Source organism: Phoca vitulina, unplaced genomic scaffold (genome assembly GCF_004348235.1).
Source record: "Phoca vitulina isolate PV1807 unplaced genomic scaffold, GSC_HSeal_1.0 scaffold48, whole genome shotgun sequence".
Taxonomy (NCBI): domain Eukaryota; kingdom Metazoa; phylum Chordata; class Mammalia; order Carnivora; family Phocidae; genus Phoca; species Phoca vitulina.
Window position 1 is genome coordinate 483,401 of NW_022589751.1, and position 27,792 is coordinate 511,192.

The window sequence follows — 27,792 nt, forward strand, 5'->3', positions numbered from 1 at the left end:
CCAGAGGCATTGTGCTTTGGAAAGGCTTACACGGCCCAGAGACACTGCTTTTCGCGAGCAGGTTCTCAGCAGGACAGGGAGACTCCTGCTGCCTCCCGCACAGCCCCACAGAGACCCGCCCGGGACCCCTGCGCTGTGTGGGGCTGGCACTCAGACTCGCTCAGGGGAGATGGGAGGATGTGGATGGTTGGGCAGGCCCTCCTTGCCCTGCTTATTTCCTCCTGAGGCTGAAGCTCAATCATTAGGACCCCTCTCGGGTCCCCCGCCCAGGTGCTGTTCCTCTGGCTGCCAGGCGTGGCTGGGTTCCTTCCACAGAAGCAGGCAGGGGAGCATGGGATCTCACTGTTTTCTCCCATCTCACCCTGGGCGTGCATTTGAGCTGCCCACTGCGTTTGGGACCCTGTACAAGTTCCTCCACCAACCTCCCAAACATCCAACTTAGAGAGCTCCTGCGTGGCACAAGGGAGGGCTTTAGGCTGGGCATGGGGCCGGCGGCAAGATGGCTGAGCAGTCACTGCAGGGAGCTGGTTCAGGCCTTTGCCGACTGCGCTGGTGGGATTGTAGGCACGCTGGGGCTTTCTACGTACCCCTTAACCCAGAAGACCAAAGCACTGTCTCCACACGAATCCTGAGTACAGCCTTCCCAGAGACGGACCCTGCCCACATTCTTGGGAGTAGAACACTGAGGACTCGGGGGTGCAGCTGAGGGTCTTGAGTGGGCTTTTCATCACCGTGGCTACTGGCCAAATCATAATGGCGTCTGCGAGCAGAACCAAGGCTCCAGTGACCTGCAGGTGCTCTCTTGAGCAGGGCTTGTGCCCGCTGCTTATGCTTGAGCATCGTAGAACCTGTGTGTCTACAGTCTGTCCCAGCACAGGTGGGAAATCCGCTCCAGACATGTCCTTTCATTGCAGGAGACATGACTGTCCAGTGCCACTACTGTACTCACTATTCCTCGGCCATCATTGTTGCCTCCTACCTGGTCCGGATGCCACCCTATACCCAGGCCTTCTGCTCTCTGCAGGTGAGCTCTCCCTTCCACACACACACACACACACACACGCAACTATATCGCACAGACTAAGGGCTGGGCTTGGATGAAGCAGGGATCTCCCGGCTAGAAAGCCAGTCTTCAGCCAGTGATTCCCACTGATGCTGGCTCCAGGATTCTGGGCAGTCGGCTGACGCAGACTCCAAAAATAAGGAATGAGAGATATGGGGAAAAAATACTTAACGTAAGTCGGTTTTAGTGGAAAAGGAAAAGCAGAAACCTTGAAGACTTCCTTGAAGGTAGGTGGTCAGAAATTAGAAAAATAAGCACAAAGAAGGAAGAGTGAAAGAGTACCACTTGTAATTTCAGAATGCAGACAGCCATGCTAAGTACAAGTTGAAAGGCTTAAAAGGACGAAGTATTTGAATAATGAATAGCTGAACCAGAGAAAGAAACTAACCAACTTAGCCACCCATAAACCAAGAGACCATTCATTATGCCAGCTTAGGGTTGCAAGATTTCACAAAGAAAAACACAGGATGCCCAGGTAAATTTGAATTTCAGATAAACAGTGAATTTTTTATCCTAAAAAAATTATTTATTGTTTATCTGAAATTCAAATATAGCTGGGCCCCCTTCTGTTTTACCTCAGCCCTACACTGCGTGAAGTAAGCAAGTCTGGCTCTGAGTGGGTGGTACTGTCCAAGGCACGTGGGATTGCTGGGATAGAGTCCTTTGCAGGCAGCCAAGAAGTTTATTTTCTCTCTTTTCTTTCTGACCTTATCACTGGGATCCTGCTTCCCAGGTTGTCCCAGGGGCACAGCTTTTGACTGGGGAGAGCCACTGGGTAGCCCAGCTGCAGCCAGCTGGCTCAGTCAGCCCCCAAGTGAATGCAGCACACAGCCCAAGTGTAGGGCCTGACCTGCTCCAGGCCTCACAAGTGTCCTACGAAGAGGAAGGCATGAGCCATGGTGGGCAACAGGCCACGAATGTGCACAGACTTACTCCGATAGTGAAGTTCATCAGAGAGAAAGTGCGAGTGTTCCAGGAATTGTGGGGTTTTAGTCTGACCTCACCAAAAGGCCACTCTTTGTGGTCAGATGACCTTGGACCTGAGAGACCAAAGGCCACGTCAGCACTAAATCCAACTCCTGAGCCCTAGGTGGGAACGGGTAGGCAAAGTCAAGGTGATTTCTCCAATTAGGAACAAAATCCCTCCTGTCTTCTGTGTCTTGGCACAGTGTTCTCTCTCCTTAAAGGCAGGGATTGTCTAGACATTGTATAACCTCCTCTCCCTGGAAATTCACTCAAAAATAATAAGTGTGCTTCCCCTGAGCCTTTCTCAGGCAACAAGCATTTTAAGTAAGTTTGGTTTGGAGAACAAACGGTCCCAGAGCTATAGCCCCTGCCAGGAATCCCAGCCAGATGTTGCTCATTAATCCACAAGAAGCCATGATCACTGTCGATGATGATGGTGATGCGTTCCGCTACGGCATTCCCTCCAGGCAGTTCTGGATGCTTTAAAAGCTTTCTTTCGTCCCTTCAGTCTAATGCTCTAAAGCCCCATCTCTGCCTGTTACTAAGGGTCCTCTCACATGGGCAGGAGGCAGAGTGAACTGGAAACGGCATCAGCTGTGACATTTATGCACCAGCTCTGCTACTTGACAGATACAGAATCTTCTGCAAGTGATTTTACCTCTGGAAATGAGGGTTAAATATGCGCAGCTCCCTGAGCTGTTGAGATTAAATGAGGAAATGTGGGTAAAGCCCCTAGCTCAGGGCCTGACACTGCATAGGTGATCAATCATTATTACTTCACTTCTTTTCCCTGCAATCAGCCAGATAGAATCTGAGCAAGCCTGAACTTGTCCAAGCTGGTCTGCTCTGGGCTAAGCTAATTCAAGACAGTCTGGACTGCAGAGAAGCATTCCAGGATGGCATGAGCCAGATGAAACAGGTGTGCTGCAAACCCACAGAGATACTGGGTTAAGGCCACTCTGAAGTTGGTGACAACTAGTTTGAGCTTTCTTTTTAGCTAGTTTGATCCGTGGATGACCACGCCAAACTGGTTTGAGATGGTCTAAACCAATGCAAGGTGGTCAGAACCAATTTTATCTGCTTTTGGGTAGCACACATGTAGTCACATTAGCTCCAGCCCTTTGACTCCCATGTTGAAGTCTGATGTGATTCCCAGGTTTTCCTGGTTCGATCTACCTGTGGCTGTTGGCCCATCTGTGTTGAAATCATTTGGGCTCTCCATGTGTGATTTTTACTGACTCTTTTAGTGTGTCGTAAGAAAACCCCACAGTGTTCTGCTTTTTCCTTAGAATAAAAGATGAATTTTAGCTCCCAAGGGAATGGGTAAAAGGCTACATCTGGGGCGAAATGCACCTGGCTCTCCTGTGGGAGTCCTGGGGCCTTCAAAGACTTCCTTAGGAATGTTCTGGCATCTTCCTGAAGTCAGGCTCTTTCTTCTGTCCCACCCTATCTCCTAGGGGGCAGGCTCATTTCTTAAGAGACCTTTGCTTCACCCCTGTGTGGTGACAAGGAAAGGAGCCTCACCATATTCTCGATAGACTAGACTTCCACTCCCCAGCATGGACCATGGGGTAGGGAAGAGTAAGAAAGGTGGAGAAGGTGCAGAATCCAGGCATGAGCCCTTCTTATTTTATTTATCTGGAGAGCAGGGAACTGAGAATGTCGGGTTTCCAGAGCCGGGTGTGCATGCAGGAGTCAGCATGACAAAGGCATGCTTCCCCATTCTGCATGAAGTAAGCTCTGCCTCTTGCCTATGAGTGTGAATGAGCCAGAGTGACCTGCTTGCTCGTTTGATGGCTCGGCGGGAGGAATCACCTTTGGCGCGGAGAGCCGTGTGTCTATGCGCTGTACCCGGTGTGGCCCGGTGCACTGTCGAGAGGCAGACGCGGCTTTCCTTGGGCAATGTGGCCTGCCCCCTGAGTGGGATGTGGACAGAAGGAGGGGCTCTCGCACACAGCCTAGAATTGCCATGCAGCACATTCTGATCCCTGGGTGGAAGGTGTGCTGTGGTCCCTTCACTTTTGCATCTTACTAACTTTGGGCTGCTCTTGGAATCGTTGCATTCCTCTATGGTTGCCATGTTTGATCTTCTGCCTCAAACCTGGTATTACGATGATAGACTCTCACAATCCAGAAGACCCGGCGTAGGGGCAGTGCGAGCCGAGCAGGTGACACGCATAAGTCGTGGGATGAGACGCAAGCTGGTCGTGCGCTGTTACCCCGCCCCATGGAGATGTGAGACCGCAGCCCGCCAGAGGCTTGGCTCCTGGCATGCCTCAGTCTCGGGCATCTCGCCCGCCTGGAGCCGGGGCCCGAGAGCAACCTGTCCCGGCCCCAGCAAGAGCAGCAGTGGCCGGGAGGCCGGCGACCAGACTCGCCTGGGCAGGGCAGAGCCAGGCGGCAGCGCCCCAGCGAGGGCACATTAGCAGTGCTGCTGCAGCTGCTGTTACATTTAATAAGAACCTGAAATAAAGTGCTGTGTTAATTAAGTCACAGCCCGTGTGACGGCGGCTGTTACCAGCAGTGGAGAAGGGTTTTCTGAACCACCTGAGGCGAGATGGCTGCTTTTCGTGTAAGACAGATGCTAACTGCAGAGAGAACCGAGAACCGCCCGAGCGGTCCACGTGGGAGCTCCACGGGTGCCAGGCCACGGGTCCGGCTGGAGCTGTGTCCAAAGCAAAGGCACAATTAGCATTATGCTGACTCAACAAGGAGCATTCAAAAAGGCTCATGTAATAGAGACAGGCAGACCTGGGACAAAGTCCTGGCTCTAGAACTTTCTAATTGGTAGTGTTGAATAACCGGGCCTCTGTTCCTCCTCCTTTAAAATAACCCCTGCCGGGGCGCCTGGGTGGGTCAGTCGTTAAGCATCTGCCTTTGGCTCAGGTCATGATCCCGGGGTCCTGGGATCGAGCCCCGCATCTGGCTCCCTGCTCCATGGGAGGCCTGCTTCTCCCTCTCCCGCTCCCCCTGCTTGTGTTCCCTCTCTCGCTGTGTCTCTGTCTATTGAATAAATAAATAAAATCTTTAAAAATAAATAAAATAAAATAACCCCTGCCTCCGTAGGTGGTAAAGATGAGGTGAGCTACAGCACGGGAGCCCTTTGGCTGGTTTCTAAATGCTCCATATATGTCCACCCTCCTCCCCATAAGAGTAGGCAGCAGGCTTTTCAAAACCTTTGTGGGTTTTGTCTATTGAGTAAATGTCCACATCCTCCAGGAAGGAAACCTAATGGCTACTTGGGGGTCAGCCCACCCTCCATGGAGAGCAAGACTGACAAGGCAGCCCAGCTGGTACACATGCTTCCCAAATTCTCTGTTGGACCGACAGCTCAGCTTACCAAGTGGGGTGTTAGAGCCTGGTACTTTTCTGAAGAAACCTGCCAAGGGCTGAGCCCAGCTCTTTCTCAACTGCACACGTTGGCCCCTTTATTTCTTTGGTGGTGGTGGGGTCTCAAAATTGCCTAGATGATGGGCTTGCTCTTTTCCTCCAGCCCCTGTCCCAGGACCCCACCCCTCCTCACTTCCCCCCAGACCCCACCTTCTGCTTCCAGTAACTTTTAAATTTTCTTTTTCTTCTTCGGAGCCCCTGGTTACCTTCCCCATGCACACTGAGGTTGGGGCCCCCAATTGAGCTCCTCCGTTCCCAGTCTGCCAAGGGAAAGAGGCTTCGGGGCGGGGCTCTTGGAACACCTCTTCCTGCACGCCTGGCATGGCTGGAGGTACCTCACGCACACACGCACACTCACACTCACGTGCTCACACATGTTTGCACACCCACAACAGAGGAGAGTGTGAGAGACATTAAGACTTTAAGAAACTCCCTGGTGTTCACACTGCCAGGAGTGCAGAAACTCCCATGCAAGTCCACCTGGTTGCCCAGCTGGGGTGCCCTCTTTGAAGGACAGAGGGCAGCAGCTTAGACCAACTGATGTGCACACACCGTCCTGTAAGTGGATTGGTTACATGGGATACTTGTAAATTACCAGAAAGAACATCTGCCAGGACAATGGGTTGTCAGCCTCCTCATAAAACCAATCCCATTACCTGGATGTGGCGGTGGGTTGACTCGGGTCAGTCCCACGGGAAAGGAAGAACAGACTTTCTAGCACGTAGCGTACGAATCTCTGTTTGAGTGTCCTTGAGCACATGTAGTTGCTGTACTCCCTGCGGGTCTTGGTCAAGAATTCAGTGGTTTTTTTCCAACATAGTTTCCCGGCCCGTACTGGAGAGGGGTTTAAGAATGTCGCTCTTGAAAGGCTTACCCAGGGATACAGGTGCACACAGGAGTAGTGCCTTTGACACAGAACACTCCTTTCAAGACCATTTCCGGTTTTAATAGACGTACCACGATCACGGACTTTCTTCCGATTTGAACTCCTGCCAATGTCCATCAGAAGTCCTTATTGGCCATTTCTCGCCCCATTATTTTGCTTTTAATTTTGATTCATCTCTTCGCAAAATTTTGCACCTCTAGGAAGTATTTGAACTGAGGGAGGATACTTAGGGTTATATTGTTTCTGAGCCCTTAAATAATCAGAATATCTTTCTGGCTCCTTTATGAAGGAGTGATATCAGTTGGACATCAAATCCAAAGCCTGTGCCTTTTGCCTCGGGAACCTCCAGCCTTGGCTGCCTTGTCTTCTAGCCTTTTAACATCACGTGGGAAAAGTTTTCTGCCAAAAAGAGGTTGTTCCTTCGTTGATAATGATAATATCACTATTATTTTTTTCAGCATGTTGGATACACGTAGGATTCATTGTTCTTGATACTCAAGGATATCTGCAGAATAGATTTAGGAGCAAATCTTGGCTCCATAGTTCTCTCTGATCATCTGGTTTACATCCAGTCTCTAGACTTAATTTTGTTGTGGTTTTATTTTATTTTGTTTTGGACTTTCCTTATGGTGGCGCTCTGCAGACCTTCCTTGTGCCTCCCTGCCTCGCTCCTTTTCTCCCTTCCTTTTCTCTATCTTCTCTTCCTTTTCTCCTTCCTTCCTTTCCTGAGAATCGAGTCCTGGTGGAGACTCACTGCTGGCGGCCCCCAGAGTCTGTGTCCACCCACAGGCTTACAGTACAAGCAACAAAGTAGCTCCACTTTTTCTTCTAGGGAATTTGGCATTTGTTTTGTATTGCAGAGGTGAGAAAACCCATTAATTTTGAAACAAATGTATGCAAATACATTTATTAATATAGGAAATAGGAAAATCAGTTATTGCTTCCTTTATAAATAATACAGGCTTTAGTTTTAAAGATATTACTTTTGCTAAAATGCATTAGACAGCTGTGAAAAAAATAACATTTTTCTTTGTGGTAATATCTTTAACCAGATTTGTAGCACTAACAATATTTCCTATGTATATATTATTTTTATTTAATACAGGTAATCTTTTTATTACCAAATCATATTGTTTCTCAGGAGATTACCATCAGCATTCATAAAAGCTGCAAAAGGAGTCCGGGAGGACGAGAAGGCATCAATCTCCTGCAGATGTAAGGCTCGGGCTGCAGATTAAATATGCAAAGCTCTTAATATGTTTCAATGAGCCACCTGTTAGGTGCAGATTTATTTAAAAACACTCTCCCCCTATTTTGTTTCCATTTCAATTTGAATCTGATGGTGGGCATCATCCCCTAATTTCACCCCAAGAGCAAAGTGACCTTGGAGGAAAGCCACATCCTTAAGCTGCCCAGGTAGGGTGTTCTGTTGCAACTGCAGGGGCAACTGGCTTTCTCAGTGTCCCTATCCATGTGCAGAGAATGACCCATGGGCCTCCCTGGATCCTCAAGTCTGACTCAGAAAACTGACCGGCCCACCAAGATGTCCAAATGTAGCCTGCCTCAGGAGTGTGGCAGATTCTCCCTTCGCAGAAAGAGCTGAGACCCCTTGCCCCACACGTAGGAGATCACGTTTGCCCCAGGCCCAGGGATTCCCCCAATAAACTGACACAAGAGCAAAGAATGCACACTTTGGAGGGGCATCCATGGGATTGACCCAGTTCTGCCATTGATTGCTTTGATAGCTTTGGGAAAACCAGTACACTTTGAGGAGCTTCAGTTTTCTGGTCTGCAAAATGGAAGTACAATTCCTTCCTGACACCCCTGCTGTGAGAATAAAGAGCCAACATCTCTGTACAGAGTGCCTACCATGGGGCAGACTTGCCAAGGGGAGGCTGTGGCCCTTCTTTACCCTTCATCTACTCCTGCAGCTGCCCCAAAGCTTCCTTAGGTAAATGCTGATGGGAAACCTCAGTCCCCGAGAAGAGGAGGGCACTACCCATTTGTTCTCAGGCCACAGGAACTCTGCAGAAGTTGGCAAAAGGAGGACAAGTTCTGATTGAACAAAGGCCCAGCTTTGATGGGGACAAGTGAAGTATCCAATCCCAGGCAGGTGTTTTTGGGGTGTCCCTAAACTTACGCAGACCCAAAGCCCACTTTAGAACCTCTTTCCTGAAGTCCCTCTGCCCCCAGCATCCTCATTCTTCCAACCAGACCTTTCTTCCTCCTCCCAGCCCCTAAGGCCACCTGATAAATAGGGTGACACCAACTAAAGAGATTTGATGATTCAGTTGAGAGGAGCAGAGAATCCAAGGAAAGAATTTGTTTTAAGTCTTACCTGGTCCAATCCTAGCTGCCAAGCTTGAGATGCATCAGGCCACCTGTGGAAATGGGCCTCAGAACCAGGGCTGGCCATGGAGAGTGGACAGACATCTTGTCTCCATGGGCCAGCTTCCGGTCTCTGGGAGGCTGGTGTACCTCCAGCTGTTCATCCTCATACCTGTTCTCTCTTGTTAGATGTCGCAGGGCCCTGACCTAGCCTGCTTGCTTCTGCTTCTGTTCCTGGCCTTGGCCTTGCCTCTGCTCAGAACACTCTGCTGTCTTCTCTGTCCCTAGGCTTGCAAACTCACCAGGGTCCACTTCTCCAAGAAACTTGCCCCGATCCCGCATGGAATGGCTGACCTGCTCTCTGTCCTGTAGCGGGTTCTTTGTATCCTGTCTGTGCCTGATTCAGAGCGGGCCCTTAGCAAATGTGGGGAATGGTCAGATGAATGACTCTGCTTTTCCTGTCTCTGATCTGAGCCTGGATTTCTAAAATGGAGAATAAACAGTGCATCATGTATCCCCTGTGGGATAATCAGTGCAAGGCTCCACAGAATGGTCGAGTGACCAGAGGCACGAAGAAACCATGGCACGCATGCACAGAGCGGAGAACGAACGTATGTGGGAGTAAATGGATGGTGGAAACCCCATCTCAGGGGCCGTGGACAAGGAGAGGCCCACCCAGGCGGTGCCTGCGCATCTTTCTCACCACACACAGATGATCACATCGGCTCCTTTTCCTCACAGGGCGGAAGCTTTGATGTGGCAGACAGAATGTTCCACAGTGTGAAGAACGCGTGGGAGTCAGCCTCCAGAGAGAACATGAGTGACGTCAGGGAGCTGACTCCAGAGTTCTTCTACCTGCCTGAGTTTCTCATCAACTGCAATGCCGTGGAGTTCGGTGAGTGGAGGCCGGGGTGCGGCCGGGGTGGGCTGGGCAGGGCAGGGATCACTCCCCCGAAGCTCAGGTAATGACTAATGTTATCAGTACCTTTCCTGGGCAACTAAGTGAACAGGCCCTTCACCAAACCAGCGTGGTTGTTGTGAGGTCTCCCCTTGATGGCGGCACTCAGTGTCGAGGTGGGAGCCAAGGAAGGACCCTAGGCCCCGGGCTGCCAGGATGGCTCTGAGCCACAGTCCCACCCGTCCTGTGAGGGTCCCCGGGCCTCAATCTGCAGTGAGAAGCCCTGCTATTAACCAGGTCTGGCACTGCCCTGCTGCGGGACCAGGGGCAAACCCCGACCCCTCTGGGGCCTCGTTTTCCTCCATGGCCCACAAATGGGTTAACCTGCACTCTCTGGGTCTCCTGGGAGAGACTGCTTGCTGCATGGCATCTAAGGGTGGTTGTGTGGGGATGCTGGTGGTCCTTCCTCTTTCCTGTGCTTCAGGATGAACTCTGCCTTCTCACTGGTTTACAAGAGGAACAACAATTTCAGGAGGCCCCTGTAAGCAGGTCCCCTGGTGGCTGTGTGTGGATCTTGGGAGCCTCGCTGCAAGTGTCAGGGTGACTTGTGGAAGGGGCTATGTGGTCAGAGCCTGAGGCAGGGTGTGGGCCACTTTCCCCCCAGAGGAAGGGGGAGGGGATCACTCACCCTGTGGAGGGCACTCATGAACTGTCACCAGCACACACCTGTGCCCCAGAGCTCCCCTTCCTCGGGGCCCTCCTTCTTCCTCCAAACAGCACACAGGGGCATGCAGGAACTTTTTTAGGCATTGGGGATTTAGTTGGGCCTCCTGCAACCAACTGTGCTGAAGGTGTGTGCATTCTGTACAAGGAGGGAGGAAGGGGAGAGAAAATATAAACATATTTATATAAGTGAAGTACTGTCTGATGCTGAGAATTGTTATGAAAAAAGAAGGTAGGAAAATGGTTCAAGAGTGATTCACAGGGCCCTGTGTTATTCTGGTCTCCAGGAAGGACCACCTGAGTTGGTGACAGGTGAGCTGAGACTGGCTAGTAAGAAGAGCCATATCAGGCACAGACCTGTAGGCAGAGAGAGTGGGGAAGGTTTTATTCTAGTTGCACCATGAACGCTCTGGAGGGTAACTGATGTTTATTGGGCAACCATCATATGCCTGGAGTTTTTCTAAGCACATTATGCGTATTTCTCTTTTAATCCTTCTCCAGCCTCTGAGGGGGTGGGTGTGGGTAACAGGTAAGAAAAGTGAATCCCAAAGAGATTAAGCAATATGCCCAAGGTTGTGCGGCTAATGGGTAGGAGAGAGACTTGGGCTTGGACCCAGACTCTTTCTAATGTCTGGGGAAGCTGCCTCTAAAAACCTTGCTGCCCTCACTTTAAAAATGGAGAGAAAATGCATAAATTATAGAGTTAAATGAAGACTCAATAAGACGATGTGTGCCAAGCACCTAGCATAGTGCCCTGGCATAGAGTTAGGTGCTCAAAATACGATAGCTTTTACTGTTAGTGTGATTATCTCCTTAGTGCTCTAGCACTGGATAGAAAGCACCCAGATGAAAAGGCACAGAATAGTAGGGAGGAAGACAACAAAGACCACATCACTGCCATTTTATAGGACTTGTGAATCAAGCACAAACCTGCCTGGGAAGCAAGGAGGGCCTCGTGGAGGGTCAAAGGAATATTCCAGGCAGATGCGTGGAGGGACACACCAGACAGAAGAAGCAGGAAGTAGTGAAGCCTGTGCAGGACATAGCTCTTAGCCTGATCTGCCTGGAATCAGAAGTCCTGGATAGCACAGTGTGTATTCCCCCTGGTTCCTAGCCCAGTTTGGGCTCTCATTTACCCAAAGCTCTGCTGTTTCTCACCCCACTCAGGCTGCATGCAGGATGGGACAGCACTGGGAGACGTGCAACTCCCTCCCTGGGCTGATGGGGACCCTCGGAAATTCATCAGCCTGCACAGACAGGTGAGTTGACCAGGGTCACGTCAGAGGCCCTGGCATCCTGAATGAAGACCGCAGTATTTTCTTAATCTCCATGGAGGCTTTCTGTGCAAGCAGAGGGCTATTGACAAGCATTTCTGAGGCTCTTATGTCTAGAGAGCCCAGAGAAGGTGCTAGGCTCCATGCTCCAGGTTAACAGGAAAAAGTTCCATTAGACTTTGCCCTTGTGCCAGTTTGTTGTGGGAATCACTGGGGGAAGCAAATTCAGACTTTTTTTTGGATGCCCTGGAGGTCAAGTTAGTGACTTTCGCTGGCCCTGTAGGCAGGGCCATGCCTGGACCATACTGCTCAGTATAGCTCAGAGAGGGGCTGGAGGCCCTGAAGGGCTCCTACTGGCCGAAGGATTTGCCAGGACTGGGGAATACTTCTTAACCAGAGAGGTTGATGTGGTAGAGGCTATTTTGGGACACATATCCTAGATCAAATACATGCATTAGCATAAACCACGAAAATACATGCAACATCATTAGTCATCAGGGAAACATAAATTAAAACCACAGGAGATGACATTACATACTTACAAGAGTGGCTAAAATTTTAAATATTGACAAAACCAAGAGTAAGCAAGAATAGGGAGAATCAGAACTCATTACACATTGTTTGTAGGAAAATAAAATGGAAAAGCCACTTTGGAAAAAAATTAGTAGTTTCTTATAAAGTTGAAGACGCATTTGCCTTATCACCCAGCAATTCCACTTGTATATATTGACCCAAGAGAAATAAAGACATGTCCATGGAAAAGCATGCACAAAAATATGCATCAGTTTTATTCATACTTATCAAAAACTGAAAACAACCCAAATATCCAGCAACTGGTAATGGATAAACAAATGATTTATCCACACAATGGAATACTACTTAGCAATAAAAAGAAATAGATTACTGATACATGGAGCAACACAAATTAATCTCAAAAGCATTATCCTAAGCAAAAGAAGCCAAAACTCAAAGCTACATACTATGGGATTCTATTTATGTGACATTCTGGAAAAGGTAAACTTATGGGGACAGAAGGCAGATCAGTAGTTACTAAGGTCTGGAGTAGGGGTGATGGGAAAGGAGTACAAGAGAACATTTTGAGTTGATGTAAATGTCCTATATCTCGGTTATGGTGGTAGTTACATGATCGCATGCCTTTGTCAGAACACACTGAACTATACATTTAAAAAGGGTGAAATTTATTATATGTGAATTGTACCTAAAAAGAAAAAAATCTGGGGTGGGCCTGACTAGTAAAAACAAAGCTGTATTCTTTCTTCTGTCCTTCTCCCTCGGCAAGGAGAAAATTCTTCCCTGGTTTATCCTTGCCTCTGGAAATGTAGTAATGGTAGGCATCTCTCCCACAACCCACTGGTCTTGAGTAGTTGGACCAGAGACGAACTTAACCTTCAGGTGGCAGCAGCTCTCTGCCAAGGTGCTCTCAGAAAAGTTCTTAGCCTGGGCTGAGTGAGCAGATTCACTCTACAGGTCTGCAGATGCCAGTGGTCTAGTGGGGAGGCAGCTTGATGAAATAACCATGCAAATAACAAGGAAATTATAACTGCACAAAGTGCTATGAAGGAGAGAAATTCAATGCCATCAGATATAGATTAGAGGTGTGACCAAGGGGAACTGGGTGGTGACAACAGTGGGGAGACCTCTTTTGGGGGAGTAAAGATTAGGTTGGAGTGGGTTCGGATGTTAATGATCAATGTCAGTGAAAATATCAGAGTAGGAATCTCTGAAAATCTTCTACTACATAAAAGTAATAAGAATAATGGCAAAATTGTCATAAAAAAAACTCTTCAGAACTCAGGAAATTAACCAGAGGCTTGGAAAAATCAGGGGAGTATTCCTTTGAGAAAAATGGCTGAATCTTTGTAAAGACAGCAAACTTTGTGGTGTTTTACCTTACACTATACTCATTTCTCCTATTCAACTCCATAGTAGCTTTGAAAACCAACAGCCCACAATAACAGTGGAAACCAACAACCTAGCAGTCATTGGAGGGAGAAGAATGGGGTTGGAGCTCCTTCAAAGCCCCATATCCAGAGAACTGTCATTATTTGACCTGTTAGTGGTTCCCTGAAAGTCCCCACCAGCAAGGCTGTCTTTATTTGATCTCAAAGCCTGCATAGTACAAAAGCCTTTCCTTTGGTGACATTTGTGAAAAAATAAACCAGAGACAATTGTTCAACACTGTGGCTGCCAGAGGCAGTGGATATAATTGGACAAACAATAGACTAACCAAAAATCTTAAATGGAAAAACTAGGGAATGAGCTACTTATTAGGAGGCCTTGAAACAACTTCAAAATATCCAACAAATGTTGGAGAGGTTGTGGAGAAAGGGGAACCCTCTTACACTATTGGTAGGAATGCAAGTTGGTACAACCACTTTGGAAAACAGTGTGGAGTTTCCTCAAAAAATTAAAAATAGAGCTACCCTATGACCCAGCAATTGCACTACTGGGTATTTACCACAAAGACACAGATGTAGTGAAAAGAAGGGCCATATGCACCCCAATGTTCATAGCAGCAATGTCCGCAATAGCCAAACTGTGGAAAGAGCCAAAATGCCCTTCAACAGACGAATGGATAAAGAAGATGTGGTCCATATATACTGTGGAATATTACTCAGCCATCAGAAAGGATGAATACCCAACTTTTATATCAACATGGATGGGACTGGAGGAGATTATGCTAAGTAAAATAAGTCAAGCAGAGAAAGTAATTAGCATATGGTTTCACTCATATGTGGAACATAAGGAATAGCATGGAGGACATTAGGAGAAGGAAGGGAAAAATGAAGGGGGGGAAATCAGAGGCAGAGACGAACCATGAGAGACTGTGGACTCTGAGAAACAAACTGAGGGTTTTGGAGGGGAGGGGGGTCAGGGGATGGGTTAGCCCGGTGAAGGATATTAAGGAGGGCACGTATTGCATGGAGCGCTGGGTGTTATATGCAAACAATGAATCATGGAACACTACATCAAAAACTAATGATGTACTGTATGGTGACTATACATAACATAATAAAAAAAATTTAAAAAAAATCCCTGAAATCTAGAAGGACACACACATCTATAGGGCTGCTTTCATGCACAAGGCTGTGTTCATGCTCCTAAGGTCCTAAGCTTCACTTCTGGCTGAAATTGAGGCTCTGTGCAAGCAGGATGTGAGGTAAACTCAGAGTTTTTACCAGGCAGCTTCTGCCTGGCTGAACGCTAAAGCTATGCCCTAATATGCACACAAAGCCCCTCGCTAGGCAAAGACTGGAATACTAGCTGGTTCTAGGCATTTAAAGAAATCTTCATCCAATCATAAGATGACCATTAAGCTAACAGAGAAGAGGTTTTAGTGGCCACATACAACAAAAAATATAGACTTTATAGAACTAGTTCAGAAAAGTCACTAAATAAACAAACAACAATAACAAACAGTAACAACAACAAGCCCTGGGGAGAGGGGAAAATCTGATTTCCAGAGTTGACACATCATATTATCTAAAATGTCCAATTTTCCACAAAAATTATGAGACATGTAAAGAAAAAAAAGTATGGCTCATACAGAGGGAAAAAAGCAGTCAATAAAAATATCTCTAAGGAAGCCTAAACTTTGGACTTACTAGACAAAGACTTTAAATCAGCTATTGTAAATATATTCAAAGCATTAAATAAAACAATGTTTAAAGACCTAAAGGAGAGTATAACAATGAGAAAATATAAATAAGGAGATAGAAATTGTGCAAAGGAACCAAATAGAAATTGTGGAGCTAAGAAGTACAGTAACTGAGATGAAAAATTCACTAGAAGGGATCAATAGCAGGCAGAAGAAAGAATCAACAAACTTGGAAGATAGGTCAATTGAGATTATCCAGTCTGAGAAACAGGAAGAAATGAGTGAAGAAAAATGAACAGAACCTAGGCACCTGCAGAACACCATCAAATGTACCAACATACACAAATTGGAAGAACCAGAAAGAAAGGAGAGAATGGGGCAGAAAGAATATTTGAAGAAATAATGTTCAAAAACATCCCAATTTTGATGCCAAGCATTAATTTATACATCCAAGATACTCAATAAATTCCAAGTAGGATAAACTCAAAGAGATCTATACTTACACACATCATAAATTGTCAAAAAGGAAAGTCAAAGGAAGAATCTTGAAAGCAACAAAAGCAACTCATCACTTACAAGCTATCTTCAATAAGATTAATAGTTAATATTTCATTAGAAACCATAGAGGTGGGGCACCTGGGTGGCTCAGTTGGTTGGGCATCTGCCTTTGGCTCAGGTCATGATCCCAGGGTCCTGGGATCGAGCCCTGTGCCAGGCTTCCTCCTCAGTGGGGAGTCTGCTTAAACCTCTCCCTCTGCCCCTCCACCCCCACCCTGTGCTCTCTTGCTCATGCTCTCTCTCTCTCAAATAAATAATCTTCTTTAAAAACAAGAAACCATAGAGGTAAGAAGGCAGTGGTATGAAATATTCAAAGTGCTGAAAGACTATAAGCCAATAATTTTATAGCCAGCAAAACTATTCTTCAATGAGGAAGAAATTAAGATATTCCCAGACATATAAAACTAAAACCATTTATCATTAGCAGACCTGCCCTATAAAAAACACTAAAGGGAGTTCTCCATGCTAAAATAAAGGACAGTAACTCAAGTCCACATGAAGAAATAAAGGAGGTGAGTGATAATAAGGAAACAGAAATGGTAAGGATGGGAAGAAACGATACACATCAAACTCCAAGCCAGTGCCTGGCACCTAGTAGGTGCACAGTGTAATCATTGTAGCTAACATTACGTGGAGCTCACTATGCACCAGGCATGGACACAAACCAAACCTCACATAATTCCACAAAGAAGGTACAATTACTGTCCCCATTTCATAGATGAAGAAGATGAAGGCACTGAGGAACAGAGATGTTAAGAAATGGCCATGGCAGGGCTGGGGTCCAGCCTGCTCCAGAGCGTATTCTCCTAACTGCTACACTTAGTCTCAACCTCCTGACATCTCTGGTCAGAATCAGCTCTCCTTTTTTCTTATATCAATCTCAACAGGACCCCAAGACTTTATTTTCAGCCTTCTGTTTAGATATCACTGCAAGACATAGATATTCTGAACTCATGGTTATAGCGTGGAGTGAATGAGCTAGGGTTATGGGAGCAGTCAGATCTCTTTTCCCACTAGCTGGAGGCAGGAATTGGATGGTCATTGGATGGCCCACATGTCTGCCCACTTAGTGCTCATCAAGCTCAGTGAGATGTCACATCTTTCCTGTGCAGAGCCAGCATCCTGAGGCATGTGCCCCCTCGTGATCTGTGCAGAGGGCTCACAAGTCCAAGAGAGGCCTTCATTTTTCATGCTCTTTGGGTTTTGGTTCCAGGCTCTGGAAAGTGACTTTGTCAGTGCCAACCTCCACCACTGGATAGACCTCATTTTTGGGTACAAGCAGCAGGGGTCAGCTGCGGTGGAAGCTGTTAATACCTTCCACCCCTACTTCTACGGTGACAAAATGGACCTCAGCAGCATCAGTGACCCCTTGATCAGGAGCACCATCCTGGGGTTTGTCAGCAACTTTGGACAGGTGCCCAAACAGGTACAGCATCCATGTTCTTGGTCTTGCTTTCTCAAAAGAGTGTGTGCACTGTGAGCTTGGGAGTGAGAGTGAGGACATTTTCTCCTGGATAGGAACAAGAGAGGACTGGGGAGGGGGAAATGGTCTTCCTACACCCCTCAACATCAGGGCTTACCCCTCTGTTTCCATCTGATGTTGATGAAGATGACGACATCATTAATGATAATGATGAGGACTACATTCCCCTGTGATACATGTGACAGACACTACAGTAAATCCGTAGGATTTAATTGTCTATATGTGTGTCTATACTTCAGAGTTGCTGTGAAGAGCCAATGAATGGAGACGTTAAGTGCTCGAAAGTGCCTGAAACGTGATGGGCGCTCTACAAATGTTAGTTACTAGTATGATTCCCTCATTGAATCCCCTCATAAGCTCTGGGTATAGGGATTATTCTTTTACAGATCAGGAAGCTGAGGCTCAGAGAGGCTGAATATGTAACTTGCCCACAGTTGCACTTTCGCAGATGCCAGAGCTAGAGCTCTAGCCCCATCTGGCTGGCCCCAAAGCCTATGCCATTCACCAGCAGTGGGAGAGTATCTGAGTTCTGCCCCCTGGGCTCCTGGTGAAGTTGCTGGGGTCTCACGTGGACCTTTGGCTTCACTGGCTCCATCCTGCATCAGGATAGTCATGTAGCAATATGAGGCTATATGTTCATGGTGACATCCTGGTGAATGGTGGGCAAAAGGAGCACTTATTTAACTGATCCCAGCCTTGTTGACCCTCAAACTTCAGTTCAGCGTGGAGAGGCTTTCTTCCTAAGGACAGCCATCTGGGCTACTAGCGTAGCCCCATGGGCTGGGGTCTCAGCCTAGGAAGTCAGGAGCCATGCTGGGAAATGAGTGCATAAGCCCAGCCAATTCTGGGGCCATCTTGGGCAGCAGCCTTACCCACATGTAACCATGAGGCTTGGATGGGCTCATCTTACAGTGCAAATCTAGTAACATCTTTTCTACCTGGTCTTACGTGACATGCTCCAGGTTTGCTCAGCTCCCAGGGGAGGGCAATGTGAGAAGTGCCTAAGGGTGACTTGGAGAATGGACAATGTATCCAAAATGTGGGTTTAGCCAGGAAACACTTCTTAGGAAAGAGAGAATTTCAGGAAAGAAGCTCGGGTAGCATAATGGTTCATTTCTTTAAGAAATGAAATAATCCAGATAAAGCAATTCAATCAAAATAGTAGCTACCCCCATCCAATTGTGTCCTGGGTGATATACTCACCGCCCTTGTCCACAAGCAAAAAATATTTTCACATCAATGTGCTCACAGAGTGCACACAGTTTTAGATTCTGATTTTATTTAGTGATGTAGCATATTAGCTTTTACAAAAATATTTCTAAGTAATCATCAGAATTAGAGTTCTTCCAGTGGTCCCAACTAGAGGCAGGATTAAAATACTTCAGGACCATGGACTTGCCATCAAGGGGCTGTGCGTGCTGAGGCTATGACAGGCCTGTAGCCTCTGGTGCTTTAGTCATTCTGCTGTGCAAAGGAGGGACATTCTTTAAAAAATCACTCATTTAAAAATCACTGTTCTGATTTCTGTTTGTATTGATCACCCACCCAACTTTATTAGGTAGACCAGTATCTGATCAAGGGCTGTCACTGAGCCTAGACTGCTGTGAGAACCCCCCCCCCCCCCCCCCCCCCCCCCCGGCTGCCAGCTGAGCGTTGCCTCTGCCCCTGGGTCCAGCTGGGGCCAGATCTCCCCCCTCCATTGTGGCACCCAGTGGATGTTTCCATCGAGGAGCATGAGCCCGATGGCTGGAAAAAACAGCCTTGTTGGGGAGGGGAGGGTGGAGAGCTGGCCTCAGCTGCCCTTTGTGGCAGCAGCAAGATTCTGCTAGCAGCATGGCCTTGCACTTCATGTTTTGCCTGGTTATGCAAAAAGTTTGGCATTAGGGACGATTTGACAGCAGAGATCTAAGAAAAATGAAAATAAAAAAGGCCACTAATGGGGTTTGCCTGTGCTCTTTGGAATGTTTGAAGGGATGCTATTAAAGAATTCTGTGTTGATGCCCAGATGGATGTGCCTGCAGAGAGTTTGTAAGGGAAAGGGAAAAAAAAAAAATACGAGAAAGAGCTGAAGCAAATGAAGAGAGACATGTGATCTAGAGTGGAAAGAGGGTCATTCTGACTCCATGATATGAGACGCAGCTCTGCCAGGGACCAGGGCTCCTCGATGAGGTCATCCTGTCCCAGGCAGCATGGAAAAGATGACAGTTTGGCAGCCAGGAGGGCTATTTCTGCTAGTCCTGCACCATGAGCTGGAGAAAGTAGCTGCCCCTCTCTGAGCCCCAAGCCCCTTATCTGCGACATCTGAGGGTTGAACCAGACAGTTCTGTTTATGCTCATCTCAGTCAGGAGCAAGCCCAGCCCAGGCACTCAGAGCAAAGGTGCTGCTGTGACTTGCATGGGGACGCCGCCGCCTCAGGCCATCCATCCCTAATGACTTGTGTGGTCTGCGTCTGTCCTCTGTCTCTCCAGCTCTTTACGAAACCCCACCCAGCCAGGACCACCATGGGCAAGCCTTCACCTGGAAAGGATGCTGTCCTGCCTGGGAGCCTGCCCAGCCACCCACAGCCCTTCTTCTACAACCTGCATGCGCTGAGGCCCTCCCAGGTCACAGTCAAAGGTGCCTACCTGGTCTGCTTTGTTTGGCGCCCTGTCCCAGAGTTGTCCCTTCAGCGACTATTGCTCCTTTGGAGGTTCGGGGGTACAGACCCTTCAGGGTCTTGGGGTCTGGCTTTAGATGGCGGTATCTCTAGTCACAGAAGGAATCTGGGGAGGCCTCTGCTCTGGAAATGTCCAGAACCACCTCTGTTAGATCCTGAGAGACTGACCTGTCTAAGACACACATTCCTCTCTTTCTTTCATATATGTGCGCGCACGCGTGCGCACACACACACACACACACACCTCTCTTTCTCTCTCTTTCTCTTTCTCTCTCTTTCCTATACACACACACCCCTCCTCACCTCCAAAGCCAAGTGAGGAAGTCCCAGATTTCCCGAGGGAAGTACAGCCTCCCCTCAGTGGTACCCACAGTCACTGTTGCTCCCGAGCACCCAGGTGGGCCTGCGGGCCTTAGCCAAGAGCATCTGTCCTGGGCAGACAGCCCAGTGGGAGTTCCAGCCCGGCTGCTTCCTGGAGACACGGTGTGTGTAAAGTCTGATGTCTGCCACCTGCGGGCTGCACAGCTTTGGGGAAATCCCACTGCATGGGGCAACATTCTGGAGTTGTATAAGGACTATAAGGTGGGGTTTGTTGGGGTTTTGTGATGTGTCCTTTTTTTCCCTTCAAATCCAAGAATGGTGTCTTTGGTACACCCCACCCTGCTAGATAAGGTGCCCAGGAGGGGCAGGAAGGGCAGAGCCCCACCAAGGCTCCTGTGGCTGCCCGGACAGCCTCAGCTGCTCCTCCCCTGGCATCAGCCCTCAGAGACACTGAAGACCTGCATGGCCACATGCGAGCTTCATGTATGTGCGAAGGCAGGGGAGGGCCCAGCTTGGGACCAGGGTCTGACACGGCCCCTGGAGTGAGGCCCTCGGGTGCGGTGCCTTGGCGAGCAAGCGGCCCCTGCCCAGGCTGGTGCTTTGCCAAGTCTGGGTTACCTGCCGTGGCTCCTGTCTGGGCCCAGTGATAGGGGGTGTTGTCCTTTGGCGTGTAAGCTCCACCATACTAACTGCAGGGTAGATATGTACCTTTTCTCTCTAGGCTCCGAATCGCCCAAAGGAGCCATTGGCCACATCGTCTCTACCGAGAAGAGCATCCTGGCCGTGGAGAAGAACAAGGTGCTGCTGCCTCCTCTCTGGAACAGGACCTTCAGCTGGGGCTTTGATGACTTCAGCTGCTGCCTGGGGAACTATGGCTCCGACAAGGTGGGTGGGCATGGGGTGCAGGGGCGGGCTCAGGGAGCAGGGCAGGCATGGGGCCTCGGCCTCTGTCTGTTGGGGCAGAGGCAGTCAGAGGATGGGCCGGCCCAAAGCAGGCACAGCTGCCCACACCCCACTGCCTCCACATGGCCGTGCCCCCCGCCTGGGAGGGAGAGGTTTGTACGGCTGGGCTCAGGGCCCTTGCGGGCCAAGCCTCCAACCTGTGTTCGGAGGAGTGGAGCTTGCAAGTTCTCGGTGCACGCCGTCACCTTAGAGCAGTCTCTGCCACCAGCTGGTCACTCGGCTACATGGAGGCCACTCAGACTCTCACTCAGCTTGGGTGGGAAGTCAGCATTCCTCTGGCCCTGGTCATGGCTCAGAGTTAGAGGACAGTCACTGAGCATTCAGCCAGTGCCAGAAGCCAACCATCTGGTTAGTCTTGACTAACCATGACTCCATCCTTGACTCAGGCCATCCAGTGACCTCACTTCTTGCTGGGGCCCTGGCAGCCTCCCAGGCTCCTTGCCTAGCCCCCCTCCCCTCCCACCCTAATTCCCACCCACTGATCACATGGCATGAACTCCCTGCCCACCAAGCTCTGCCTCTCCACCCCCAGCCTTCCCTACCACTTCATGAGGCAGCCTGAAACTAGTCCCAAATATCAGCCCCTCCTGAAAACTGTCTCTGACCTCCTCAGGCTGTCGTTGGCCTCCTGAGGCTCACTGTGCTCCCAAGGGAATCTCACAATGTCTCCATGACTTCCTGCTTGCTTGTCTCTCCCCACTCCCTAGAGTATGAGCTCCCTGGGGACAGGCTTGGACTGTCTGGATTTTGTCACCAGAGCCAGCCTCCCGAACAAGTGACATGTCCCCCCGTTCCCATGGCCCACAGGCAAGCCAGCAGTATCCAGACCTGCCTTTGTCCCTGTGTCACCCTGTCCTGGCCCCCAGCCCTGTGCTGGCCGGGGCACCAGGGCTCATCCCGCTTGTCTCTTCTAGATCCTAATGACATTCGAGAACCTGGCTGCCTGGGGCCGCTGTCTGTGTACCGTGTGCCCAGCCCCCACAGTAATCATCACCTCTGGGACCAGCGCTGTGGTGTGCGTGTGGGAGCTCAGCATAGCCAAAGGCCGCCCAAGAAGCCTGCACCTCAAGCAGGTATGGGGCCTCGGTGGGGACGGTGCCTGGGGCGGGTGCGGCACCCTAGTGTGGCCCAACTCCCTGAGCACCGAAAGCCCTGCCTCCCTCAGGAGCAGAGAACACAGCGAGGCACTGGGGGCAGCACACGGCTCTGTGCCATGAGAGGGCCACGGTTTCATGGCCACAGTGGATTTGACAAGCCCGCGGGGCAGGTGCCTCCGTGGAGACCCACGCCTCCGTGAGAGATGCTGCTTGCACCGCAGAGCCAATGAAACCAGTTTCCTTGTGCTAGAGCCCGTTTTTGACCATGTGCCAGGGACATTTTATGCCGAACATTTTGCCTTCTGAACAGCCCTGTCAAATACGTACTATTATCGTCCTTACTTTACTGCTGAAAAAAAAGCCGGTGCAAGGAAGTTAAGTGACTGGTGCTAGAGGCAGAAATGGAAAGGCTGTTTCAGACCAGAAGTGGTTGTGCAGGAATAGAGCAAAAGCAGGGGGCAATGGCCTCATTCTGGTCCCGCCTCAGGAGCCACCGCTGCTCTGAGAACAAGCACAGTGTCCTTACTGTTTACTACGACTTGTGCATTCATTTACTCTTGTAAAGCAGGCACTATCATTCCCACTTCCACAGGAGAGACCGAAGCTCAAAAAGAGCGAGTTTGCATTTTAATCTAGGTCGATCTAACTCGAAGCCCACGCTTCCTGCCTTTGCACCCTTGAACTTGCCTGAGAGTACCACTAGGTCTCCTCAACTCTGAAGTGCAACTTGTGTTTATATCTGCTTTATAGTTAGCCGTAGAGACCCAAGATAACGAAAACCCAAACGAATCATACAAAACTCACCATGGGCCAGATTTCCTAAACTGAACATGTTTCACCGGAACTGATCCTGGGTTTCTCTGGATGCTTTTCAAGCCACCCCCCAGCGCATGGGCAGTGCACGGTGGACTCTCATGAACATGAGGTGAAGGAAGTCAGTGCTGAGGGGGCGGATGAATCCTGAGGAGCAGTGGCACCTGCCGGGCCGGGGCAGCAGTGTGGGCCAAGCGCAGGCTGCCTTCACCAGACTCTCCAAGGCGATCCTCCAAAGCCAGCCTCGGAGCGCCCTGCCTTTTCACATTTTCCCATCGTTCTGGGTTTCCCTGCTCCTTTCCATGAACTGCAGTCAGGAGGCTGGGTTCTAATTCCAGACTTAAGTGAAGAGACAGTGCATTACTCTGTGGAGCCTTCCCCTCTCCCAGGCACCACTCTGGGGATAGCCAGAGATCCAGCCTGACTGCAGAGCTGGCCTTGGGGAGTCGGGGAAGCGGGCTGCCCCAGCTGCTCTGAGGTCCCTTTTAGAAATGAAGATGAACTGTAAAAGCCCCAGTATTGACAGCATAAAAATGCCATTCATCATCCTCTCCTAGTTATAAATCAAGAGGGAAAGGATGCGGAATCCCACATGCTCTTATTTCCTAGGCCAAATAGCACACTTTCTCATTTACCTATGGTAGCTGACATGGCCTTGGGGCTCCCCCAGACCACCAGCTGCTCAGTGATCTGTCCCCCACTTGTTGACAAAATCATCATTAAGTAGTTTCATAAACAGTTTTTTTGAGGGTTTTATTTTTGAAAGATATTACAACATTAAAGACAAATGTCAAATTCATTTCAAAGTTGAACAATTCTTTCCAATCCCTATAAAAGTTTTGTTGCATACTGCCATGCCCAGATATACATATTTATACCATTCTGATCATTGTGTAGGTATGTTTATTCTATTTTTGCCCAGCCTATCACATTGTTTCTGCTTTTCCACAGTCTCTATAATTTACATTTCAATTGTTCCGCATTATTCCATTTCCATAAAATTACATTTCAATTGTTTTATTATGTCAGTGCACCACAGTTTAATAAACCATTTCTTCTAAAACTAGACAATTACATTACTTCCAAATTTTAACTGTTTTAAATAGTGCTGCAGAAAACAACTTACATAGATTGCTGTTTGCTTCTGATTAATTGTTTCCTTAAAATAAATTTCAAGAAGTAGAATTACCAAGCAGGGATGTGATGCTTTATCCATAGCTTTACCATGTCACCGACGACTCAGAGTGCCCATCTCACAACAGGTGTCCAGCATGAGCAGTTATTTCCAGAGGTTTTTATTTTATTTATTTTTTGCTACTTTAGTTAGGTATGATGACATCGTGCAGTTATTTTAACTGGCCATATAGACAGGTACTGCAGTAGTCCCCTCCCCCCCATTATTCTGGTTTCACTTCCCATGGTCGCAGTTACCTGCGGTCAACCCCGCCCTGGAAGCAGATGCTCCTCCTTCTGACTCATTGTCAGAAGGTTGGTACTGGTGTAACACTGTGTCACGGTGCCTGTCATACCCCTCATGTCATCTCATCAACTCACATCATCACATCACAGGAAAGGTGAGTACAGTGTCCAATAAGATATTTCGAGAGAGAGAGAGAGGTCACATTCACATAACTTTTATTACAGTATATTGTTATAACTATTCTTTATTATTAGTTATTGCTATTAATCTGTTACTGTGCCTAATTCATAAGTTAATTTTTTTCATAGGTATGTATGTATAGGAAAAAAAAACACAGTAGACATAGGGTTGGGTACTGTCCGCAGTTTCAGGCATCTGCTGAGGGTCTTGGAGCATATCCCCCATGGATAAGGGGGGGACTACCGTATTCTGAGAAAACAAAAGAGCCAGTAGAGAACACATTTAAATCTGCTGTCCTCTTTCGCTGATTTCCCCAGCCTTTCCCGAAGAGGGTGGCTGAGTGCCTCACGGTGGATGGGCACTGCCTGCATGTCGGCTGGTCCCCCTCACTCTCCAGGGCCTCCTCTCAGAAAGCAGCAGACTTGGCACCATTAATGGACAGCACACACGTAGGCACTTGGGCTCAGAGCTCCTTCTGAATCCCCAGCCCTGACTGCAGGGTCCCCCTGCTTACACGCTTTGGAATCACCGTGTCCCCTGAGGTCAGAACTTAGTCATCAGAGCTCCGGTCAAAGCCTCTGTTTTTCTCTTCATTTAGATAGTTTCCAGTCTCCTAAGATGACCCAAACCATCTTCTGTGGGTCACGTCCAGAACCTTGCCGGCACCATCTGGTTGGTGCCACATTAAGACCTATTAGAAACAAACAGGAATCCCTGGCAGAACTTTTAATTGCGGTGACCAGGCAAAGTGACAGCTTTGAAAAATGATGCTCAGCCTCATTGACCCAAATGAGTGAGCAGTCATCTGTCCTGAGGGTGGAGGTTTACCACTAGGTAACCAGCCAGCGTAATCACGTTTCAGAATGCCACCTCCACACTTCTCTGGCAGATTCCAAAGGACGCCAGCAGGGGCACACACAGGAGTTCTCAGATCCGGCTTACCTGGAAGCTTCTGGGACAGTTGTGATGTTGAAACCACACTGTTGCCAGCAGCAGTGGGCCTGGGGGTGTCAGGTCACCCCAGCCCCTCTGGCACACGTCCAGGGGAGCAAGGGCTCTGGCCCTATTTGGATACGCGGGCATCTATGAACCAGGCCAGACCCAGCGCAGGCCAACCAGAGGGCCAAGACCAGGGCCCTGAGTCACCTGCTGCCACATGGCCAGACAGGCTATGAACCCAGACCCATCACACATGAAAAGTCATATGTTTTTTTCACTATGACCTGACTTCCTTGCCTTCTTCCCGTTTTAGTGGGCAGAGGCATATTTGTTTTCGAGGCTCCCTTGGCGTAATGCTTAAACTTGAGCATGCACGAACATTTCCTGGAGGCCTTGTGAAAACCCATGTTTCGGAGCCCCAGCCCCAGAGTTTCTGATTCAGTAGGTCCTGGATAGGGCCCAAGAATTTGTATTTCTAACACGTTCCCCAATGATGCTTATGCACCTGGTTGGAACGCCACACTTTGCAAATCAGTGTCCTTGCCTATGACTAGATGGAAGACAAGTGCAGTTGAGCACACAGCAAGAGGGCGCTACTGGCCTCTGTTTCAGTTGATAAAAGGACTGCAGATCCACCCTGGCTGGGCCCCAACTCCCAGAAATGGATGGAACTGAGCTGAGAGACCAGCATGGACACACACGTGCACACACACACACACACACAAACACACGTGCACACATACCACAGACTTTGGAATCACAGAATCACCCTGAATCTCTGTTTCCTCCTCTGGGACCCAACAGTGAAAAGGAGGACAGGATATCTCCCCAAGTAGCTGGACTGAGAGTCCCTCTCATAAGTTGTGGGTCTGCCTCTTGTCTCCAGGCCTTGTATGGACACACGCAGGCTGTCACGTGCCTGGCAGCATCGGTCACCTTCAGCCTCCTGGTGAGTGGCTCCCAAGACTGCACCTGCATCCTGTGGGACCTGGATCACCTCACTCACGTGGCCCGCCTGCCTACCCACCGAGAAGGCATCTCTGCTCTCGCCATCAGTGACGTCTCAGTAAGGCCCTGCCTTCTCAATGTCTGGGAGCCTGCCTGGCAGCACAGTGCAGTGCCCCAAGAGAAAACACAGGGGCAAAGAGAGGCTGACCACCCAAGAATGTGAAGAGGCTCCCGATCGTATAGAGTATTCTTTACCCAGACAGAGTGGAGCCATCAACATGGGCAGCATCTGGGTCTAGATTTTATTTTTTCCTTTTTTATTTCTCTCCCTCAGGGTGGTGGGGGTGGTGGGAAGTGTCTATTCTGGCACAAGCATGAAGTTGGCTTTGGTAAGAGATCTGCTGGGCTTGACTGACTAATTCAGCTCACTGACTGCAAATCAGTGTTAACTCAGCAGGTGCTTCTGGTCTCCATGGCAGGAAGTGCTTCTGCTTGTCCCTCGGTGCTGGCTACCATAGATGAGGCTGTCAGGAACATGTGTGTGTGTGAGAGACAGAGACAGAGACAGAGAGAAGAGAGAGAGTTAGAGACATATATATCTAAATCTCAATATGGAGTTTCTCCCAGGCTAGAATCTCCATCATAGGGCACAGGGTTCCCTGAGGATTCAAAGCCTCTGCATCTACTCACAGAAAGCCCCAGGAGTCCAGCACATGGATAGAATGGGCAAGGGGATAATAGAAGGAGGGGGAGATGATCAAGAAGGCTCCTGGTACCAACTTTAGTCAAAAGTGGTCTCCAGGTAGGCCTGAATCAAGGATGAAAGTTACATGGGCAGATAGAGGGTGGATGGTTGGATGGATGGATGGATGGATGGATGGATGGATGATAGATGGATAAATGGGTAGATGGATGGATGGGGAGATTGAAGGATGAATAGGCAGATGGGTGGCAGGCAGATAGGTGGATAGATGGATGGATGGATGAATAGGTATGTGGGTGGATGGATATTTGGATGAATTAGTGGGTGGATAGGTAAATGGGCAGATAGAGAGTGGATGGATAGATGGATAGATGGATGGATGGTGGGTGAACGAATGAATTGGTGGCATTGGGAAAGAAAAAAGCCCTGATCTGAGAGAGCATAAAACCCATATAGAATAATGTCCTCAGTCCTCAGAGAAGACTTACATCAGGACAACAACTTGTTGACTTCAACTTGTCCTGAAACCAACCGAGTTCACCAATTGAGTGCCTGCTGGGCCC

General features: G+C 48.9%; 1 protein-coding gene across 6 annotated transcripts in view; it reads left to right on the forward strand.

Annotated features, from left to right (window-relative positions):
- WDFY4 (WDFY family member 4) overlaps positions 1–27,792 on the forward strand; it is a 285,720-nt gene that overhangs the window by 249,588 nt on the left and 8,340 nt on the right. For 5 of the 6 annotated variants that reach the window (XM_032432234.1, XM_032432233.1, XM_032432237.1 and 2 more), the window contains 8 exons: positions 915–1,024; positions 9,375–9,528; positions 11,422–11,513; positions 16,919–17,131; positions 19,658–19,805; positions 20,867–21,051; positions 22,044–22,202; positions 26,465–26,644. In XM_032432234.1, the coding sequence (XP_032288125.1) occupies positions 915–1,024; positions 9,375–9,528; positions 11,422–11,513; positions 16,919–17,131; positions 19,658–19,805; positions 20,867–21,051; positions 22,044–22,202; positions 26,465–26,644 (1,241 nt within the window). The remainder of the gene's footprint in view (positions 1–914; positions 1,025–9,374; positions 9,529–11,421; positions 11,514–16,918; positions 17,132–19,657; positions 19,806–20,866; positions 21,052–22,043; positions 22,203–26,464; positions 26,645–27,792) is intronic. The other variant, XM_032432238.1, reaches the window with a different exon arrangement.